This window comes from Perognathus longimembris, chromosome 28 (genome assembly GCF_023159225.1).
Source record: "Perognathus longimembris pacificus isolate PPM17 chromosome 28, ASM2315922v1, whole genome shotgun sequence".
Classification (NCBI taxonomy): Eukaryota; Metazoa; Chordata; class Mammalia; order Rodentia; family Heteromyidae; genus Perognathus; species Perognathus longimembris.
The window spans coordinates 64,125,811-64,149,994 of NC_063188.1; the positions used below are offsets into that span (position 1 = coordinate 64,125,811).

The window sequence follows — 24,184 nt, forward strand, 5'->3', positions numbered from 1 at the left end:
TAGTACTCCATTTCCAAAATAACTACAAAGAGCTGAGCTAGAGGAGTGGCTCACTTGGTAGAGCACCAGCTGTGAGCAAACAAACTGAGCGAGAGGGTGCAGACATACTTCCCGCAAAACAAAAACAAAAAGAGCACAACAACAAACAAGAGTTAGTTGCTCCTGCCTATAATCCTAGCTACTCAGATGTGAGAATGATGGTTTGAAGTCAGCCTGAAAAGTCCATGAGACTCTTATCTCCAGTAAGTCACCCCAAACCTAGAAGTGGAAATGTGGCTCAAGTGGTAGAATATCAGCTTTTTGCAACGAAAGCTAAGGGATAATGCCAAAGCCCTGAGTTTGAGCTCCACTACTGGCACACATAAAAGACAAAGAAAAGAAACTTCTCATAATTACAGGAGTTTATCACAGGCTGATTTTCACTATATATCTCTAAAACCCTTATTCTAGATTCCCTTTTTTTTCTCCACATAAGGATAGGAGGATGAGAGTCAGGTGGCCGTTTACCTTAAGGAAGCTGCTCTCAGTTTTCTCACCTGCAAAATGATTGGCAATGACTGTCTAGCTCCAATGCTCCATGATCTTGAAACACAAGAAGCCTTATTTCTACTTGGGATGCAGGCCTAATATAGTTCTCTAATTTGGAAAGTGTGGGGAGAGAGCAAGAATGAGAAGGAAAGAGAGAGGCCGGAGATGTAACTTAGCAACAGGCTGAAGAATTGAAGAGGTACACAAAGCAGAAAATAAAACTGTTTTGTAGGAAACAGAGCCAGCATGTTCTTGGGATCCCTAAAAGGACCTACTACCCAAAATCTCATCCAAAGCTCTTGTCAGGTCTGACAATAAAGCTGAAATAGCCATGGATTACCTTGCCTCCACTTTCTATCAGCAGGACTTTTTAAATTAGGGAACTATTCTTTGTGACCCAGGCAACAAAGTATAAGTGTCATTATGAAGCTAATGCTTGAATAGAGAGACCTCTTTGGCTGGTGCACTAGCAACAGTAGGAAGTGCCTAGGCTGTCTATGCAGTTTATTAGAGCCCTTGAGTGGTGCAGAGGAGGTCCTGTTGCTCTCTCTCTTTTTTTCTGAGTAGGTTGATTCCATTTGATTGTACCTTAGCATCAATTGGCCTTTAATAATCTACACTTTGCACTTTGCCACTTTTTTCATTATGCAATCCAATGGCTTCAGTGGAAAATGAGGGCATTTACATTCTAGTTCTGAGAATTCTTGGAAAGGGGTGGAGAGTGAGTCAGAGATTAGTGATAGAAGCTAGGAAAGAAGGATAAAGACATATGAAGAGATTCAGACCTGTGCTGGACCCTGCCATTGAATCATCCAGGAAACCTGGTTGTTTGAATTTCTCCTGATTTTCAGTTACCTCATCAAGAAAATGGGAATGTAGTCCTAATTCACTGGATTTAGAAATACACTTCAAGGATCCTACTTCATCTCTCTCTCTCTCTCTCTCTCTCTCTCTCTCTCTCTCTCCTTGCATGTATGTGTGTGCGTGTGCATATGTATGAATTCTTTATGAGGTTTCATTTTGTACCAACAAATTTTTATTCATTGGTATGGGAGACCAGAGCAAGATTACTATCCAAGTTGAATACTTGTGACAACAAAAAACCCTATATTTTGCCTGGTTCCAATGGCTCACACCTATAATTCTAACTACCATGAGATCTGAAAACAGCAGTTTGAAGCAGGCTGAGATCTGAGGGTTGCAGTTCAAAGTCAACCTGGGTAAGAAGGTCCATGAGACTCTTATTTCCAATTAACTACCAAAAAGCTGCAAGTAGAGCTTTAGCTCAAGTGGTAGAACATCAGCCTTGAGTATAAAACCTCAGTGACAGTGCCTAGGCCCCAAGTTCAAGCCCCAGGACTGGCAAAAAAGGAAAACAAGCAGTTTATACTTGAAAAATGGAAGTACGCTCAATGGGGGCAAAAGTCTTTTTGCTCCAACAACTGCTGAATGAACTGCAACTGCACTGATAGTGAAGGTTGATCCTATTACCACAGCTATTGTAAATAAACCTCGTAAAGCCTTTCTAGTTCTCTCTCAGAGAAGAGGAAACCTTAATCAGTAGTAGGAAGCATAAATGAATCTTTGAAAGGACAAGCTATGCACCATGTGGTAGCTACCTACACAGCTCAAATGGCCCAATTGCAGCACAGTCCTGTCCAATTGGAAACAGAACCATTTTAATCTACTTGGGTTTTAATATGAGGCTTTATGAGTTCTGTTTTCCAAAGTTGAGTCACAAAACAAAATTTAAAAAATGGTCTATTGGGTTGCCTCATTTAGCCACCTTTATAAATGGTGACAGATTTTGTGAAGTCATCGATTCATACTTTTGTGGGGCCAAAATATCCTTAGGAATGTTGAGCACTTTTATTCTCCTTTATCACTGTTTTTGTTTTCTGTACCTTTTATTGTGTGTGTAAGTTAATCTGTGTTGGGGGGGGGGGGGAAGGGGGAGCACAGAAATGTTGGGACAAAAGGGTGAATAAATCCAGATGTGATACTCTGTTGAAAATGAACTATACAACTTGTGGAGGGAGGGCGTGAGGGAAGAACTGGGAGAAAATGAGGGAAAGAAGTGTACTCATTACCTGACTTATGTAATGGTAACACCTCTGTATATCATCTTTAAAATAACAATAAAAATAAAGAAAATAAAAATAAGAAAATATAGCCTGTAGAGCTGCATGTGTTGCTAAACACGTTTCCTTCCTTCCTTCCTTCCTTCCTTCCTTCCTTCCTTCCTTCCTTCCTTCCTTCCTTCCTTCCTTCCTTCCTTCCTTCCTTCCTCCTGCCCACCTCTCTCTTTTTGTCAGACCTGGGGCTTGAACTAAGGTCCTGGGCAATATCCGTGAGCTTTTTTGTGCTCTACCGCTTGAGCCACAACACCACATCTGGCTTTTTTGAGTAGCTTATTGGAGATAAGGGTCTTATGAGGACCTTTCTGCCCAGGCTGGCTTTGAACTACGACTCTCATATCTCAGCCTCCTGAGTAGCTAGGATTATAGACTTGAACCATAAGTACTTGACTTAAATAATTGCAATTTCAACACTCAGGAGATAGAGGCAAGAAGATTGCAGATTTGAGAGCAGGTCAGCCTGTACTATGTATGTACTGACATCTGCCTTAAAATTATGTATGTGCATATATAGCTGCTATTTTTCTATATGGAGAGTGCGTGTGTGTGTGTGTGTGTGTGTGTGTGTGTGTGTGTGTGTGTGTGTGTGATTCCTGGGCTTGAATTTGGGCCTCAGCACTTTCCCTAAGATGTTTTTCAAGGCTATAGCTCTCTTGAACCACAGCTCCACTTTTGACTTATTTTTTAGCTTCATTGGAGTGTCATGGACTTTCCTACCTGAGCTGGCTTTGAACCATGATCCTCAGATCTCAATCTTCTTAGTAGCTAGGATTATAGGCATGAACCATTGACAGCCAGCTCTACAGGCATTTTTGTAAGTTTCTGCCCACTACGACAGGTATATATGTATACTACCACTGTCCACTTTCTAATTATATTTTACAGTGGAGTGTTTGACATGTTGTTTTAAAATGTTGACTGCAATTTACTTTCTTGTCTTTTCACAGGGCTTAAAATCTTCATAATCAACTTCATTCACCCCATGCTGTTATAGTACCCGTCACTGATGGTAAAATAATTCCTTGTTTGGGAACAAGGTATTCTTTTATTTTCATAATTCAGATAAGCTCTTTTTAATAGCATCTGGGCATAAAGTTTTGTGGTTTATACAAGAGTCACTTTTAAAATTGATGCTTAAGTATGATGAGTTCTGGTTTAATAAACAATCTAGAAGATAAAACTACTGTGGACATAGAACACATTACAGGTTGTTTCTATGTTTACTCTGTTTACCTTCAGAGTGATATTCATCCATGTATGATCTCATTGCATGTGTACTGAGTCTAACGCTATGGTTCTACCTATCTAACTGAACAGCAACAATAACCATTTGTCACTCCCACTGCATTATCAAGCTTTCTATGAGTGATGTTTAGCTCATAGCTATGGGAAAAAGGGAGGAAACCCAGGCTGTAGGTGATCTTCCCAAATACAACACAGAGATTTCTTCCTTTTCAGTAGTTGCCAGTAGAGGGAAGTAGATTGTCCCTCCAAGAACAAAATTTTGCTAAATCTAGTTTACATTTATTTTTTTCCTATTAACATTAGTGATAATCCTTGGCTTAGCCTGGCTTCTGCATTATAACTAGATAGTATTAGATCCACAAGCATCTTCTCCATGTTCTGTTCACCTTCTGCTCTTAGGCATAAGCTATTTAGGGATCTGTCTTTTCTCTATGAGAGTTTGGGTAATTTTTTTCCTTAGAAGCCCAGCAATAAAATGCTCTCTCCATCCCATGCTGGTTTGGCTAGTGGAGTCTTGATGCAAAGTCATTTCTGGTAAGCAGCTTGACCAGTAGCAAAAAGCCCCTCAGTAGTATTTCTAGTCCTATGTGTGTATCATTCCTATCAGTATGAACCATATTCAACAGAAAGGGAATTGCCAAGGGAAAAAAATCTACATCTTCGACCCAAGCTGATATCTTTTACAGCAGACTTTAGAAATGCTAATTCAAAGTCTCTCAGAGAGGCACACAGAGAAGTGCTGTTTGTTATTGGACAGTGGTGACCCTTCTTTGCTTCACTGGTAGTTGTATTCATTTAGTGTTTTTTAGCTCTGTCCCTGGAGCTGGAAATTAAAAAATAAAACCCTTTATTTTGACAGATGCAACTGGGGAAACATAGCAGGTGAACATTCCTAACCTAAAGATTTTAAATCCAAAGTAGTCCAAAATTTGAAGCCTTATGAGTACCATCATGATATGCCAGTGGAAAAATTCCTGATCTCATGTGACAGAGTATAGTCAAAACTCAGGTGTATTAAAAATAGTGTACAAAATTACCTGTAGGCTATATGCATAAAGTGTTCATGAAATATTGTGAAGTTTGTGTTTAGATTTGGGTCACATCTCTGAGAGATCTCATTATGTATCCGCAAACATTCCCAAATCAAAATCCTCTAAGCTATGTGTAGTGATACATACCTATAATTCCAACATATGGAAGGCAGAGGCAGGAGGATCATGAGGATAATATTTAGCCTGGGCTAAATATTAAGACCCCTGTCTTAAAAAGTAAAATGAAACAAACCAAAGAATTCAGTACCAATTATTTTGCATAAGGAACACTCTTATTTTGTTTCATTAGGTAATTCAAAATTTACAAGGCAAGAATGTACCTTAATTCATCATGATATGTAGATTTGCATAAACTGAACTTTTGTGTGTTACTATTTAATAGGATACTTTCTTGGGAATAAGTCCTATGAAACATCCCAGTTACTTGCTTTATATAAAAAAAAAGATATACAAATAGCAAAAAAAAGGACAAAAACATGCTTATCATATTTAAGCATTACAAAAATGCAAATTAAATCATAATAGGTTGCTACCATATACTCATTAAGATGGTTATCAATAAACAAAACTAACTAGTTTGGACAATGATATGGATAGAGTGCAACCCTCATACATTGCTTTTCAGTATTAACTTTGTGTTGCTCCTTTGGAAAACAGCTTAGTACTTCCTTAAATAATAAAAGATAGTATTTTCATATGAACTAGCAATCCCATCTCCAGGTATATATGTAAAAGAAATAAAAACAAGCCTTCAAACAGAAAGCTATACACAAATATTTATAACAACACTAGTCATAACAGCCGAAAGTCAAAAAAATGTGCAACAAGGGCTAAAGACTTAAAGAAAGAGTTCTCAGAAGAAGAAGTAAGAATGGCTAATAGGCACCTAAAGAAATGTTCAACATCTCTGGCCACAGAAGAAATTCAAATCAAGACAACATTGAGATTCTACCTAACTCCAGTTCGAATGGCCATGATCAAGAAAATTAACAACAGATGCTGGTGAGGGTGTGGTCAAAAGGGAACCTTTCTACACTGTTGGTGGGAATGGAAACAAATGCTGGTGAGGATGTAGAGGTAAAGATACCTTCATATACTGTTGGTAGCAACGTAAAGTAGTACCACTAGGATGGAAATCAATAAGGAGGATCATCCCAAACTAAAAATAGACGTCCTTATGACTCTGCTCTTCCAATCTTGGGTATCTATCTACAATTTTGTAATTTAACATATAATAGGAATTCTCCATATTCATGTTTATTGCAGTACTGTTTAAAATATCCAAGTGCTAGAATCTGCTCTGGTGCCCTACATTTGATGACGGGATCAAGAAAATATATAAATACACACGAGGGAGTAGTATTCAGCCAGAAAGAAGAATGAAATGTTATCATTTACAGGAAGACAGATTGAATAGATTGAATTGACTCTCATTATACTGAGTGAAATAAGCCAAGATAAAAAAGCCAAATATTACATGTTTTTACACATATGTGGAATCTAGATCTAAAATCATAAATATAACAATAATTGAATTTGAGTGCAAAAGAGACACTGGACTCATAGAAACTAGGCTAAAAATTAAATTTCATTCAAATTAGGAATGAACATGTAAAATCTCTTCTTTTTTTTTTTTGATTGTCCTAAATTGTTTATTAGGTAAGAATTGTACAAACATTACTTTTATTATTAGCGGTAACGGTGGAGCTGGAGAGTATTGCGCCGTCTCCACGCTGCTCGGCGAGAACCACCGATAGTGTGGTGGAACTTGTGGCCCTTTCCAAGGCCACAACTCCTGAGGCCTGCAGAGGTCAGCCCACGCATTTCTCTGTGCTTGTGGACTGGTTTGGTGATCCACTGGGTGTCAGGATTTCTTCTGATGGCCTTGTGGAATGGATCAATGAGGATAACCTCAAAGAATTTGTATGTAGAATCTTCACCAACCCAGTAAGAATTCAGGACTCTCAGAGCTCCACCAGTGACGCCCAGCCCTCTCCTCAGCAACAGACTGAAGGCTACGAGCAAACTTGAGCTGGTTAACACCATGATGGACAGGCTTGCCATAAGTCGCACCTTTAGGAACCGGGCGTTTGTGGCCACCGCGGAGCACACGAATCCTGTATATGATGTAACCTTGCTTGGCTTTGTATCCCAGGCTGCGCGCCTCATCTGGCCGGGTGGGGCGGGGCGCCCGGTGCAGGGCTGAGAGCTGGCGGTACTGCCAGCAGCGGACTCTCAGAAGAAAACGCATCACATCTGACTGCTTCTTCCTCCATAGCTCCTGGATGTACTTGTAGGCACCCATCTCGGCTTACCTGATGGATGCTGCTAGACGGAAAAGCTAAAATCTCTTCTTGCAGATTACATGATATGTGCAGAAAACTATTAGTCAGTTTTGTATATCTGTGACAAAATATCTAAGAAAATAATTTAAAAGGTCAAATTTTTTAGGTTCATGACTCACAGGTTCTGTCTATGATCGATTGGATCTATTGTTTCTGACCTTGTTGTGAGGCAGACTGGTGGAATGATATAGTAAAGATATTCACTTCTTGGTGGCAATAAGCAGAGAAAGAGAGAAAGCGAGGAAGGGTTCAGGGACAGCACACACTAGTTGAAAATACCTTTCTAGTGCCCTACCTTTTCCAACAAGTCCCCAAATTTTAATAATCCATTATAAACTCATCAATGGATTAGTGTATTCATGAAATTAGAACTTTCACCATCCAATTACCTCACAAAAGCTCATCTTTTGGCAGTCAAACTTGTTATGGTACATGTTCCTTTGGGTCCATTGCATATCCAAGTGATAAGAAAACTCTAAATATTACACATGCACATGTGCATGGACATACACCCAATAACAAATTAGATGAAGTTGCAATATAAAATATCACCATTAGTTTGAAAGTAATATTAAGAAAACTTACAATGGTGTTAGAAACTTTAAAAATCTTTGAATAAGCTTAATGAAGTTGGTCAAATATATTGGAAAAGAAAATCATATTTGTGAAAGAAATTAGACACAAACAAACAAAAACATTCTAAGATCATAGATTTAATGACAATATTGTTCAAAATGTCCATATTGCCCCTAGTAAAATATAATTTCAGTACAATCCCTAACAAAGTCTGAATGTCTTTTTTTGCAAAAATAGAATGAACATCCTTAACAGTCATACAGTGACTACAGTGAAAGCAGTGTTATGAAAGAGGAGTAAGTCCTGAGGCTTCACAGATCCTAAAACATATTGCAAACCTATAGTAATCAAAATAGTTTTGTATTAGCACACAGACACATGACCAATAGAACAGAAGAGAGGTCTCTGAAATAAATCCATCTATATACAAACAAATGATTTTCAAAGAGAATGGTAAGATTACAAAATGGAGGCATGATGGTGTCTTCAATATTGGTTTTCTTGGTGTGAAAGAAGAAAACCAAATATCCATGTGAGAAGAATTAAACTTTTGGAGGTTAGCTTTTGTTGTTTTGTTGTGCCAGTACTCAGGGCCTTGTGTTCTAGCTTGGCTTTTTTGTTCAGGGCTCGTGACTTAGCACTTGAGCCATAGCTCCACTTCTGGCTTTTGGCAATAAGAGTCTCACAGACTTTCCTGCTCTGGCTAGCTTTAAACTGCAATCTTCATATTTCATCCTACTGAGTAGCTAGAATTATAGGCATGTTATTAATTCTTTGTCAGGTGAATAGATAGTAAGCACAGATTTTCTTTCATTTTGTAAGCTGCCTCAGTATTGTAGTGACATTTCTTTGTTGTTCAGACGTTTTAGACTGAAGCAATGGTATTTGTCAATTTTTGCTTTTCTTTGCTGAACTGTTAGTGTCTTATTTAGGAACTTTTTACCTATAGCTGTATCTTCCAGTACATTGCAGTCTCCATCAAAATGCCTATGCCATTCCTTATAGAGGTAGAAAAATCAATCCTAAAGTTCATATGGAAGTACAAAAGACCTAACTAGCCAAAGCAATCCTGAGCAAAAGAACAGGGCAATAGGTATTATAATATTTGATTTTAGACTATATTATAGAGCCATAGTAACAAAAACATCATGGTACTGGTACAAAAGCAGACATGAAGACCAAAGGAATAGAACAGATGATCCAGAAATAACCAAGATGTTATAGCTAGATGGTTTTAGACAAAGTTGCCCAAAACATACACTAGATAAAAGACAGGCTCTTTAACAAACAGTAGTGACAAACAGTATAACCAAATGTAGAAAATGGAAGCTAAACAAACAAGTGCAACCACTTTGGGAATCAGTATGAAGATTCATAAAAGAAAAAATATCCCTAAAAAGAGACCTATGATTCAGTGATGCCATTCTAGAGGATATATTCAAAAGAATATAAATTAGGATACAATAGAGATACTTGCATACCCATATTGATTGCAGTACTATTCACATTATCCATACTATGGAATCAGCCTAGGTGTACATCAATGGATAAAGAAAATATGATAAACACAATGAAGTATTATTATTCAGTTATAAAAAGGTCATTTGCAGCAAAATTGAACTAGAATTCATCGATGTGGTGTATTATAGGTTGGAACATTATTTTTCCCTTAAAAATAAGATCATGCTATGAATACTTTATTAATTATATATGCACATATATACATATTATTTGTGTATAAATTGTATGTATGTTGTCAATATATTTGTCACATAATTGGTGTGCATATTATTCTAAATGAAATACACTATATCATGGAATAATCTTTTTAAATTTAAATTCAACATGTTTCTGCATTTTATTGCTATTATTAAATAGTTGTTATGACTACAATGCTACTTGGTTGGTCAGTGTCACCCCTTCCTTCGTGCTTTCCATTACCCCCTCCCATCCTTACTCCCAAGTTACATAGTTTGTTTTTACATTGTGTATATTGCATACAATGATTGCATTTGCTTACCCTTTGGAAGAATGTTAAGTATAGTTTGCAAAGTAAAGTAGGTCAAGGGCTACAGGAGAACAAATCCTGCATGGTTTTTAAAGTAGCTAAAATAGTCAAATATAACAAGAGTATGCACGATGGTATGCTGTGTCAGAAGGAAGGTAACTCGGAGAGCTCAAGGAATAACTTGGTTATGAGAGCTGAATAACTTCTAGACCATTACTGTATAATAATATAGGGAGAGCTAACAATACTGTGTCATACACTTCATTTTCAAAACAAGGTTACATTTTATGTTTTGTGAGGTTTGTTTTTTCTTTAAATTTTTTTTTACCAGTCCTGGGGCTTGAACTCAGGACTTGAACACTGTCCCTGGCTTCTTTTAGATCAAGGCTAGCACTCTACCACTTGAGCCACAGCACCACTTCTGGGTTTTTCTGTTTATGTGGTGCTCAGGAATTGAACCCAGGGATTCATGTATACGAGACAAGCACTGTATCACCAGGCCATATTCCCTGCCCTGAGATTTGTTTTTTAAAATAAAAACAAAATGAAAACTATCAAGGAATTAGAACAAACACACATGGTTCCACTAAATAAATATTTTAACCCTAAAATTCTGACAAATGTAGAAATAAAGAAAATAGTATTTCTTTATTACCTGGTGCCAGTACTGGGGCTTCAACATGGGGCCTAGTTCTCTTGCTTGCATTTTCTACTCTATACTTTGAGCCACAGCTCCACTTCTGGCTTTTGTGATGGTAATTTGTCATAAGAACCTCTCAAATTTCTCCAACTTTGATGGCTTTGAACCACAGTCCTCAAATCTTATGAGCCTCAGACTCCTGAGTAGGTAGTATTACAGGCATGGACCACTTGTACCTGGCAGGAATGTGGCATTTTAAAATAAAAGAATTAGTAATTTATAAATTAAATTTAAAATGTAGCTTTGTGTACATTTATCACATCATTTTAGTCTTCTAGAAGATGAATATTATCTCCATGAAAGCAAATGAAAGTATTATGATGATTAGAAGAAAAAGAAGTAAATGAATTGGAAAGCTGCCGAGTCAGCCAGCATTTAGATTTGCAATATGGAACACTGACCAAATCACAGAGAACTGTGACATTGTTTCATTTTTCTTTTCTGAACATTTTTACTAATTTGTAAGTGGGACAATGATGAGAGAGAGTCTTAGAGGCACATAGGAAAGCACAAACTGAGACTCTGAATATAGCTTTGATAGTTTTGCAGGTCAGAAAAGACAAAATTTTACCTCAAAATCCTGTTAAGCTTAAGAGGCCTTGCTGATAACCTTGAGTTTTCAACCAGGACACTTGAAAATCAGGCTCAAAGGAACACAAATGAACTAGAAATACTTTCCCTCACAGATATTGAAACACAGACGAAAACTAGTTCAAGCAAACCCTGGATTAGGGGAACTAGCCTATATCTGCAAATACAAAAATTTCAGTGCCCATTATTTGGTAAATATTTTGGCAGTAGACAAGATTCAGAAGGGAAAACCATGGGCATAGAGACCACTGTGAAACATGGAGCATGGCCAGCTAAATAGTACGCAGACTCTAAGTCACAAAGAGAATATCATTTTTTAAAAGTTTTTTGATGAGTTGCAGCGACTTACACTTGTAGTTCTAGCTACTTGGGAGTTTTCTTCAGAAGTCTTGGTGAATTCAGAAATGATTCTATCTAGTCCCAGGCTTTTCTTTTATGGGAGAGTTGTTTTTTTTTTTTTTTTCAAAATTAGTTATTCAATTTCATTGCTCGTTGTTGATCTGTTAAAGTTGTTTATATCTTCTTGATTCAATGTTGGTTGTTCTATGTGTCTAAAATATTATCCATTCCTCTAGCTTTACAATTTTTTGAGTATATGTTTTCAAAATAATCTGCAGTGATTCTTTGTGTTTCAGTGCAATTTATTGTAATGTTCCCTACTTTATCTCTGGTTGTATTAGTATGTATCTTCTTTCACTTACTTTTATTAGTAAGGGGTTTTGGTAAGGGTTTTTCAGTGGTCATAAAGAATTTTAGGAGATGAGACAGAGAATGAAGAATAATAGTGGAGAGAAAAGATGTATCTAATTGAAGATAGAAAGTCAATGAAATGGGTTAAAGGAGACTATAAGTCCCTTGCCACCTGGGCCCTATGGAGATCCTATCTCAAGGGCAGATTAAAAACATGGAATTAGATTAACTGAAGCAAAGAAGTAGGTATTAAATTGAGAGGTAACATAAGTATAAAAAGAAATTAAGAGAAAAATAAATTGTATAAAAATAGAATAATAGTGTTTCTATGTTTAAACCCATTAGTCTGTTGTGAAAAAGAATATCTAGAAAAAAATCCCTAAAATATATTTGGAAAAACAAATGTCCTTGAATATCCAAGGTAATTATGATAGAAAAGAACAATGTTGGAGGCATCATTATATCTAACTTCAAACTATGCTACAGAGCCACAATAACAAAACAGTGTGGTACTGGCAAAAAAGTATAAATATAAAACAATGAAGTATAAATAAAAGATCCAGAAATAAGCCCAAGGAAGTAGTGTCATCTGATGATTGAAAAGGGAACTAAAATATACAGTGAAGTAAAGATAGTGTCTTTAACAAATAGTCCCTGGAAAACTGATATGTACACATAAGGACTGAAACAAGACCTCTGTTTTTCATCCTGTACAAAAGTTGACTAATCTATATTAAGACCTAAAACATTGTAAGACCTAAAACATTGATCTACTTGAGGAAAACAAAGGGGAAAATGCTTCTAGATCTAGGTGTAGACAATGAATTTCTGAAGGGAACTTCAATAGCTCTGAAAATAAGAGCAAGAATTGACAAAAATATTGTAGTAAATATTAAAACTTCTATACAGCAAAGCAATTGACATAGTAAAGAGGCAGACTACAGAATGGGGAAAATCTTTTTCAGATTCATCCAACAGGGGACTAATAGTCAAATCTAAACATAAGCAATTTAAAAATCCAGTTATTAAAAGGACATGGAGCTGGGAATGTGACTTAGTGGTAGAGTGCTTGCCTAGCATGCATGAAGCCCTAGGGTCAATTTCTCAGTAACACATAAACAGAGCATGGGAAGTTTTCCTATTTTCTTAGTTGTGCTTTAATTTTCTTTTTCATGTTTTTAAAGTTCTCATCATAGGTGTCTTTCACTTCTTTGGTTAAGGTTTCTCCTAAGGATTTTATGTTCTTTGAGGCTGTTGCAAAAGGAGTTGCTTTCCTGATTTTAGCCTCACTCTTCGCATTGTTGGCATATCAGCAGCGGAATTGGTCTACCTGTTGCCATGTTAACCTGAGGCTGAAAACCTGGAATCCTGGGGAAATTTTTCCCACCTGGGTGGAGAGACCTTCTTCTGAGCGGAGCTGGCTCTGTGGTTCGCCGAGGCTTGTGGGTAGGATTTGGGTGCCCTGTGTAACTGGGCAGTGTTGATCAGTATTGGGAACCGAGGCTTCTCACAGTCTGTTGTTTGCTGAGGTGCTCTTTCTTCCTGCCAGGAGCTACTTTTGGTTTGAATTGTTTTTTTTTGGCCAGTCCTGGGCCTTGAACTCAGGGTCTGAGCACTGTCCCTGGCTTCTTATTTTGCTTAAGGCTAGCACTCTGCCACTTGAGCCACAGCGCCACTTCTGGCCATTTTCTATATATGTGGTGCTGGGGAATCGAGCCCAGGGCTTCATGTATATGAGGCAAGCGCTCTTGCCACTAGGCCATATTCCCAGCCCTGGTTTGATTTTTTGAAATTTCTGCCGCAGGGCGGTGTCCACCTGTGGCTGTGTTCACCGGAGGCTGAAAGCTGAGTGCCTGGGTGTGGGGGGAGCAAATTCCTCCCATCTGCTTGGGGAAACCTTCCCCTGGGCAGAGCTAGCTCTCACTGCTCAGTTATCTTTGCCTTTTTAAAAATGGCCCCTCTGTCCTCGTTTTCTCCTGGCCTGCTTTGCTTTAGTTACCGTCTGCTTTGGTGTGGTCTTTAACAGAGTCAAAGATGGTGTTTCTCTCTGCTGGCGGGGGAAGGGCTGCCATCCAAATGCTGTTTTGTGGGTGCAAGTGTGCGTGAGAATATCTTTTGTGGGGTACACATGCTTTCTCTGGATTGTTGGATGGTCCAGTGATCCGCATCTGTCTGCCGCCCATCTGGAGGATTTATTCCTGGTCACTGCTGTGCGCTGTAGGTGAGTGGGAAGCCGTGCGATGCACCAGTGTGGTGGCAGGATGCCACCCGGAGCTCAAATCTGTTTTCTCCATCCACCTGCCTATATTTTTCCTTTGTGGCCAGAATCTCTATACTATTATAACTTACTTGAGATAACTTTCTTGGTGTGGTAGTTTCTCTGGAATAGTAAAACTGGGTTCTTGGAGAGAGCTTAGATAGGGATCTGCTGCCTCTTCGCCATTTTCCTCCATCTCCTCCTGTTTCCTATTTTTAATATTGTTGGTTTCTATTATTTTCCCAGTCTCTCTTCTGCCTATTTGGGGTTTACTTTCCTCCTTTTGCTAGTTTGCAGGTTACTGACTTTTGAGAATTTTCTTTCTTCCTATTGTTTATAAACATTTACTCTTATAAATTCACCTCTTAGCTCTAATTTAGCTGTGTCCCATTAATTTTTATATGTTGTATTTTTGTTTTCATTAAGACAATTTACTTTAAAATTTTCCCTTAAGACTTAACTCGTTGATCCATCAATTATTTTTGAGTTGTTTGCTTGGTTCCTATGTGTTTGGAGATTGTTTCTATTATTTTTCTGTTTTTAATTTCTAGCTTGATTTCATTTTGACCAAGGAACACGATGTGTATGATTTTCATTTTCTTAAATATTTAGTTTTATTTTATTGCCCATGTTATGTCCTGTCTTGATAAATGTTCCATAAACACTTGGAAAGCGCTTATTCCACTTTTGTTTTGTGGAGTGTTCTTGGCTTCTTTTTGTTGATGGTGGTATAAGGTTTCCAACCTCCCTTCTAATTATTCTTCATAACATAGAAAATGTCCTGAATTGTATTTGTGGATTTATTTCATTTTCCAGTTATGTTATGTTTTATTTCATATATTTTGTTTGATCCATACATATGAGATTGCTACATTTTCTGAGTGAACTGTCCAATTTTATGGCTGTGTAACTTTTCACTTGGTTACTCTTAATTTTCCTTGCATTGAAATCTAGTTTATTTGCTACTAACATAGCCAAACTTTCTTTATTTTTTAAATAAATTTGAATGGTAAATATTTCTCCATACTTTTGTTTTTTGATAGAATATAGTTGATTCATTTACAAAATAATATTTTCTAATTTTCTATATCTATATTTGAACTTAGGGCCTTGTGATTGCTAGGCAGGCCTTCTATCATGTGAACCAAGACCTTTTACTTTAGTTATTTTTCCAGTAAAGTGTTTTGGTTATGTCAAGTCAGGCTTGTATCGCATAGTAGAGATGTCAACCATGAGTATGGCACCCAGCTTCTTATTGGTCGAAAAAGAACCTAATTTTTCCTGCACTGGACTTAACCTGTGAATCTGTGAACCTTAAGTAGCTGGGATTACAAGAATGATTCACTGCACCTGGTATAATTGTTATCTTTTATTTCCTATTTATGTATGATGATCTTACTGGTATCCTAGGGCTTAAGCTTCCATATTTTTGTTTTTCACTTTTCTTCACATGTTTATTCCTTAATTTCCTTTTCTTTATTTTTCTCTGTGTGAATTGAACATTTGTTACATCGCGTTTCAGTTTTATCTGTATTGTTGAGGGTATATAACTTTATATGGATTTTTAATTTAAAAGTTGATCTGGGCATTGTATTATATATGTATAAATCATCATATATTACTGATATCAGCACTTTCTTTAAGTGAGGTGTTCAGACCTTAACCATTCTTTTACAATAAGTCATCTTTTATGTCCTCCATAAACCTATTTTTTTGAAAACATTTTAGCCTCATATTTCCTCTTTTCTCCCGAGACTATGGCAGCAATGTTGCTTCTTTCTTCTTTTGGATTCTGATCATTTTTCAATGTGTTTTACCTCCATTGTTTAAGGTGGATATCCTTTGCTTTACCTTCAAGTTCATGGCTACTTTCTCCTTCCATTCTGTTTAAGCGTATTTAAATTTTTTTTTTATTGTAATCATTAAATGTTTAGTTTCAATATTTCCCTTGGGTTTTTCTTTTTAGCTCCAGATTCTTTTCTGAGATATTCCTTTTTTCATTTTATTTCACACCTTTCTTTAAATTTCAGAAATTCTTTTAAAAATTCAAAAGTTTCAAAAAGAAAAAAATTCAAAGGTTTTACCACATAAGTACCATAGTTAATTATAATGTTGTTAATACAGTTTTAAGTCTATAAGGGAAATGAATCAGATTCAGGATTGAAATGCTGTAGTCTTCCATGAAGATTTCAAACTACATTGTTCACTTCAACCTGCTTTCCATGTCTTCTCTACTTCTGGCTGTAGGACCCAAACAAAGCCCACACTCCACATAGTATTTGCCAGGACAACTAATCCCATTTTATTTCAAGACTATTTACGGTTACTTTTTGAAACAATTATAATGTCTTAATTTTTTGTGATAAATGTAGTGTTGAGTTAAAATGGAAATAAAGCATTTTTAAGACAAAAAGTTCCCTCAGATGTTGTTTTGTCACAATAGCTTTTTTCTGTCTTGGATGCCAATGTCATGAATATTATACCTCTTGGAAATTATTCCACAAACCTTTAAAATTCAGTCCACCTTGTAATACCTTCTCTATTTTTTATGTTAGATAATTTCCATTATCTCTGTTTTACCATCTGTTTTCTGCTATTGATTCCAACCAATAATCATTTTTAAAAATTAGACAATGTATCTGAGTGCTGAGGCTCACACCTGTAATTCCAACCATTCAGGAAGATGACTTCTGGAGTATCATTGTTCAAACGCAGCATGGGCAGAAAAGTTTCTGAGATTCTATTTCCAACCAGAAAAATGCTGGACTGGTGATGTGGTTAAAATGGTAGAGTATCAGACATGAGCACAAATCTGAGGAAGAGTGCAAGGCCGAATTCAAGCTCTGGTACTGAGTACTGTGTCTCTAATCTAAAATTTTCACTTTCTACATATCTGCTTAGGATATCTTTCTGCTAACCTCAAAATAACTCTGTGGTTATCATAGTTACTCTAATGCATTCAAACATTCTTACATCTGGGTCATAAACTAGTCACATTTTCCTAGTTCTTTGTATTCTGATTAACTTGGGATTTTATTCTGGACATTTTGACTATTCATTAGTCATGAGGCTATGAGTCTTGTAAAAATCTTCTGGCTAATGTTGGTCTTCAGCTGTTTCTTGTTTTAGCAAGAGTCCCACCTGGGTAGGTTCAGATCACAAATTCTATCTTGTCTTTTGTTGCTGGCAATTGTGGTGTCCATCAAGTTTTCAAAGACGTTTCTATATTCCATTTGTCCTGTCCTATCCATATGTCATTTAGCCTTTTGTCTGGGACCTGGGTAATGGTTTTTGTCAGAGCTCAGCAGAGAAAGCTTGTGCTGTATTTCTTCTGTTCTCTGCCTCACATGCACAGCATGCAGGTAAGGTAGGGCTCATAAACATAACTTCTTTGAAGTTAGTATAAAGATATCTTAAGCAGATAAATAGAAACTAAAAGTTAACCAAACAAAAACAACAAACAAAATATGGAAAGAGCCGATCAGGTTTCTGAGATTCTGGATTATTAGGTGGGCAAGTAATATTTTACTATGCAGATATACCACATTTGTTCATCTATGCATTATTGTTGGACACATGAGTTGTTTCCCTTTTTGGATTCATGAACCATGTCTCTATAAACAATTGTGCACATGCTTCTGGGTGGATACATGCTTTTATTCTCATATTCATATACCTTGGAGTGAAACTGATGAATGCTGTATTTTTCCATGTATCATTTCTTCCTTAAAAAAAATTTTATTGTCAAACTGATATACAGAGCAGTTACAGTTTCATACGTTAGGCATTGGATACATTTCTTATACTGTTACCTCCTCCCTCACTCCCCCCTCCCCCCTCCTCCTTTCCTTTTCCCCCCATGAGTTGTTCAGTAGATTTACACTAAACAGTTTTGCAAGTATTGCTTTTGTAATTGTTTGTCTTTTTTACCCTGTGTCTCTCGATTTTGGTATTCCCTTTCAGTTTCCTAGTTCTAAGACCTGTATACTTGGTTTCCAATGTACTCAGATAAGATACAGAGATAGTGCAGGTACAACCACAGGAAGGGGATACAAGAGGATCATCAATAATAGAAGCTACGGTTTTACATTGCATGTTGAAAGTAATTGCAACAGTGATATAACAGTCATTTTCATAACATGGAATTCATGTCACTTAGCATCGTCTTTTGTGTTCATAAGGGTATAGCTATTGGGCTCTTGTGATACTTTGCTGTGACTAGCCTAAACCTGTGCTACTTATTCCCTATGAAGGAGACCATAGAGTCCATGTTTCTTTGGGTCTGGCTCACTTCACTTAGTGTAATTTTTTCCAAGTCCTTCCATTTCTTTACAAATGGGGCAATGTCATTTTTTCTGATAGAGGCATAAAATTCTATTGTGTGTATGTACCACATTTTCCTGATCCATTCGTCTACTGAGGGGCATCTGTGTTGGTTCCAAATTCTAGCTATGACAAATTGTGCTGCGATGAACATTGTTGTGATGGTGGCTTCAAATCAGTACTGTTACCTCAAAGTCGACTGTCACCATATTCAAATTCTTACATATTGAGTTGCTTTAATATAGCCCAAACCAGCCATTTAGAGACTTCCTGTGTTGTCTATCCCACCACCATGAACTTATCATCTATTGCCCATAGTGAGACAAGCCCTTACAGATATAACGGAAGCCTGACTGGGGCTGTCCTCTAGGTCCTGAGATGTCTTGCTTTGGAACTGAGTGACACTGCCTAGACACATAGACTTCTATCCTATTCACTCTCTTGGCATTTCTTTTCCCTTTCCCCTTTCCAGGTAGAAACCATATCTTGCTAAGAGGTCTTCTGCTATGAGGGATTTTCTCTATCATGTTTTCTGTCCCAAATGCCACTCAATAAAGTCTACTGGTAAACACTGCCATCTTATTGTCTTGTCTTTTCCTTGAGCCACACAACTAAGATTCAACTGGAGAATCCATGGTAGACATACTATGCAATAGTAAATTGGAACCAAGGGAATGTGCCAAGTGTAAATAGCTACTTGCAAAGGGTACATACTGTGTGAGTCCATTTACATAACATTTCTGAAATGAAACATTTATTTTTCCAATGAAAGATAGATTAGTGAGTGGAGGGGTTAGTGATGGAGGAGAAAGTCTTAACTGCCACACTAGATCAAATAAATTATAATTCTATATTTAATAATTTGATGAAGAGTTTCCAAAACAATAGGACCATTTTTATTGTCAGATAATCAGTGTATGTGGCCTCTGGTTCCTCTACATCCTCACCTACAATTTTTGTGGCCTAACTTCTTGGTTATAGTATCCCTGTAGGTGTGAAGTGGTAGAGCATTGTGGTTTTGATTTGCATTTCCATGATATTCAACATATTTTAATGTACCTATTGGCCATGTGTATCTATTTCTGGGGAAAATGTCTGCTCAGATCTTTTGCCTACTTTCTATTGGTCTGTATGCCATTATTATTGAGTTGTAAGTTTTCTTTATATATTGTATGTACAAGTCTTTAAGCAAATGATTGGCACATACATTTTTCTATAATAAGATTATTTTTTGACTTTTGGTGGGATATTTTGTAAGACACAAGTTTTTAATTTTAATAAAGGCCAGTCTAACCTGTCTATTTTTTTCTGTTTATATTTTGGCATTTTACCTGTGAATTGTTTGCCAAATATAAGGTCAGGAATATTATCACTGTATTTTCTTCTCAGACTTTCATAATTTTAGCTCTGAAATTTAGAACTTTAATATATGCACAGTGGCTTGCAGTGGAGTGCGTGGCAGGTCGGTGCTGACTCCCCTGCTTCACCCTAGCTTATCTGTGGGTCGGGTGACTAGGGGAGAGGGCGCGAAAGGGAGTGTGGAAAGAAAGAAGTAAGTACCTGAGCCGGGAGAGGCTAACGAGCCCAACAATTCGTCTATTGAGGGGCATCTGGGTTGGTTCCAGATTAAAGCTATGACAAACTGGCTGCGATGAACATTGTTGTGCTGGTGGCTTTACTGTGAATTTGTTTGTGGTCTTTTGGATAGATACCCAAAAGTGGGGCTGCTGGGTCATAGCGAAGTTCTATATTTAGCCTTCTCAGGAATCTCCATACTGCTTCCCAGAGTGGCTGAACCAGTTTACATTCCCACCAACAATGAAGTAGGGTTCCCTTTTGGCCACATCCCTTCCAACAATTGTTATTGTTAGTTTTCTTGATATATGACATTCTTACCGGGGTAAGATGGAATCTCAATGTTGTTTTGATTTGCATTTCTTTAATGGCCAGTGATGTAGACCACTTTTTCATATGTCTTTTGGCCATTGTCATTTCCTCATCAGAGAAGTCTCTTTGTAAGTCTTTAGCCCACTTGATGAGGGGGCTATTGGTTCTTTGCGGTTTTGTTTTGAAGGAAGGTAATTTTTTTAGTTCTGCATATATTTTAGATATGAGGCCTTTGTCCGTTGAATGGCCGGTAACGATCTTCTCCCAGTCTGTGGGCTTTCTGTTTATCTTGCGAGCTATGTCCTTTGCCGTGCAGAAGCTCTTTAGTTTGATGCAGTCCAATTTGTCCAACCTTTCTTTGATTTGTATCCTTTCTGGGTCTTTGTTAAGGAAGGTCTTTCTTGCGCCAAGGAGCCCAGGCGTTTCTCCTACTCCTTTCTTTAGTGTTTTCAGGGTGTGTGTTTTGATTTCGAGGTCTTTAATTCATTTGGAATTGATTTTGGTGCAAGGTGATATATAAGGATCTAGTTTTAGTTTGTTGCATGTGTTGAACCAGCATTGCCAGCACCATTTGTTAAAGAGGCTATCTTTCTTCCAAGCTATTGTTTTAGCTCCTTTATCAAAGATTAAGTAGGCATAGTTCTGTGGGTTCATTTCTGGGTCTTCAATTCTGTTCCATTGGTCTTCAGGTCTGTTCCGGTGCCAATACCAAGCTGTTTTTATTACTATAGCTTTATAATACAGCTTGAAGTTGGGTATTGTAATTCCTCCAGCACTGTTCTTTCTGCTTAGGATTGTTTTTGCTATTCTAGGTCTTTTATTGTTCCATATGAATTTCTGGATTGCTTCCTCTATTTCATTAAAAAATGGTGTTGGGATATTAATGGGTATTGCATTGAATTTGTAGATAGCCTTTGACAATATTGCCATTTTGATTATATTAATCCTCCCAATCCAGGAGCATGGGAGGTTTTTCCATTTCCTTAGTTCTGACTTAATATCTTTTTTCAAGCTTTTAAAGTTCTCATCAAAAAGGTCTTTCACTTTTTTGGTTAAGTTTATTCCTAGTTATTTTATGTTTTGGGGGGCTATTGCAAAAGGAATTGCTTTCCTGAATTCCACCTCGGTCTTCGGGTCATTAGCATAGAGAAAGGCCGTTGATTTTTGAGGGTTTATTTTATATGCTGCAACTTTGCCAAAGTTTTGGATCAGCTCTAGTAGCTTGGGGGTAGAGTCTATAGGATTCTTTAGGTATAGGATCATGTCATCTGCGCAGAGAGAAAGTTTAACTTCATCTTTTCCTATTTGGATCGCCTTTATATGTTCTTCTTGCCTAATTGCTCTGGCTAGGAATTCTAGTACTATTTTGAAGAGCAGGGGAGAGAGTGGATATCCCTGCCTTGTTTCTGATTTTAAAGGGAATGGCTTTAGTTTTTCACCATTTAGAGTTATACTTGCTGTTGGTTTGTCATAAACTGCCTTGATTATATTCAAGAATATTAACTGGAATCCCAGTTTTTCTAGGGATTTTAGCATAAATGGGTGCTGGATTTTGTCGAACGCTTTTTCCGCATCCAGAGATAAAACCATGTGGTTCTTTATCTTGCTCCGGTTGATGTGGTGGATTACATAATTGACTTGTGTATATTAGCCAACTTTGCATCCCTGGGATGAATCCAGTTTGATGGTGGTGTATGATTTTTTTGATGACCTGTTGGAGTCGATTGGCCAGAATTTTGTTGAGAATTTTTGCGTCTATGTTCATCAGGGAATTCAGTCTATAGTCTTCTTTCCGTGATGAGTCCCTGCCTGGTTTTGGGATGAGGGATATGCTGGCTTCATAGAATGTGTCTGGTAGTGAATATTCTCTTTCAATTTCATTGAACAGTTTGAGAAATATTGGTGTGAGTTCTGTTTTGAAGGCCTTATAGAATTCTGCAGTGAATCCGTCTGGACCTGGGCTTTTCTTGAATGGAAGATCATTTATTCCCGGTTCTATTTCAATACTGGATATGGGTCTGTTTAGAAGGTTTAAATCTTCATGTTTGGGTTTGGGGATATGATTTTTTTCTAGGAAATCATCCATTTCTTCCAAGTTCTCGAATTTGTTGGCATAAAGGTTTGCAAAATAGTCCCCTATTATTTTATGAATTTCGGTTATTTCTGTGGTGATATTACCTGTTCAGTCTCTTATCTTGTTCATTTGAGTGTGCTGCCTTCGTTTTTTGGTCAGGTTTGCCAGGGGTCTGTTTATCTTGTTGATTTTTTCAAAGAACCAACTCTTTGTTTTGTTGATTCTTTCGATAGTTTTTTTTGTCTCTAATTGATATAATTCTGATTTGATTTTAATTATTTGCTTCCATCTATTGACTTGGGGTTTGGCTTGTTGTTCTGTTTTGAGGAGATTAAGGTACTTCCTTAAATTATTGAGTTGCTGTTTTTCTAGTTTGTTGGTGTATGCACTCAGAGAAATAAATTTTCCTCTGAGTACTGCCTTTGCTGTGTCCCAAAGGAGCTGGTACTTTGTGTGCTTATCTTGGTTGAATTCCATAAACATTTGAATTTCCGTTTTAATTTCTTCAATGACCCACTGATGGTTCAGCAGTGTGTTGTTTAGTCTCCATGAATTGTAGAATTTTCTGTGGTGTCTGAGTTGAGCTCTAATTTTATTCCATTGTGGTCTGAGAGTATGCAGGGAATGGTTTTGATACTTCGGAATTTGTACAGATTTTCTTTGTGTCCTAAGATGTGATCTATTTTGGAGAAAGTTCCATGTGCTGCTGAGAAGAATGTGTATTCTGTTGTTGCTGGATGGAATATTCTGTAGATGTCGGTTAAGTCTAGTTGGTCTATGCAATTATTTAGTTCTGTAGTTTCTTTGTTCAGTTTTTGTCATGTTGATGTGTCCAGAGGTGATAGCAGAGTGTTAAAGTCCCCAACTATCATGTGTTTGGGTCTATGTGCGTTTTTAGAGTCAGTAGTGTTTGTTTGATGAAGTTGGGTGCTCCTGCATTTGGGGTGTAGATATTTAGAATGGTTATATCTTCCTGTAGGAGTGATCCCTTTACTAGTATGTAGTAAGCTTCTTTTTCTCTTCTTACCTTTTTAAATTTGAAGTCAATTTTGTCTGATACTAGGATTGCAACTCCAGCTTGCTTACTGGGGCCATTTGCTTCATAGATTTGATTCCATCCTTTCACTTTTAGATGTTTATTTTGCTGGATAGATGTGTCTCTTGGACGCAACAGAAAGATGGATCTTGATTTTTGATCCAACTAATTAGCCTATGTCTTTTGATTGGAGAATTAACTCCATTCATCTTGAGAGTTAGAATTGAGAGGTGATCATTTGTTCCTTTCATTGTCACTATCTTGTTAAAAGCTGTTTCTTCCAATTTCTTGATCTGATGTTTACTATTTAGAGTTCATTTCTCTGCCTGTATTGGGCTCTTGATTATTTTCCCTGTATAGTACATCTTTAAGTATTTTTGCAAAGCTGGTTTGGTGCAGATATATTGTTTCACTGTTTCCTTACTATGGAAGACTTTTATTTGACCTTCGGCTGTGAATGAGAGTTTGGCTGGGTGCAGAATTCTTGGTTGGTAGTTATGTTTATTTAGTGTTTGTTATACTTCATTCCACGCTCTCCTCGCTTTCATGGTCTCTGCTGAGAAGTCTGGGGGTAATTCTGATTGCTTTTCCTTTATATGTGATTGTATTCTTCTCCCTAACAGCTTTAAGGATTCTTTCCTTGCACTCTACTGATCCTGTTTTGATCACAATGTGTCGGTGGGATGTCCCATTCTGGTCTGGTCGGTTTGGGGTTCTAAATGCTTCTTGTATCT

At 37.2% G+C, this 24,184-nt stretch overlaps 1 protein-coding gene across 1 annotated transcript; it reads right to left on the reverse strand.

Annotated features, from left to right (window-relative positions):
• Positions 1–6,601: 6,601 nt before the first annotated feature.
• On the reverse strand, positions 6,602–7,286 carry LOC125343422 (60S ribosomal protein L15-like). Its single transcript, XM_048335834.1, is given in 2 exon segments — positions 6,602–6,937; positions 6,939–7,286. Coding segments are annotated over 2 exon segments (615 nt in total). The 5' UTR covers positions 7,269–7,286; the 3' UTR covers positions 6,602–6,652.
• Positions 7,287–24,184: the final 16,898 nt, after the last annotated feature.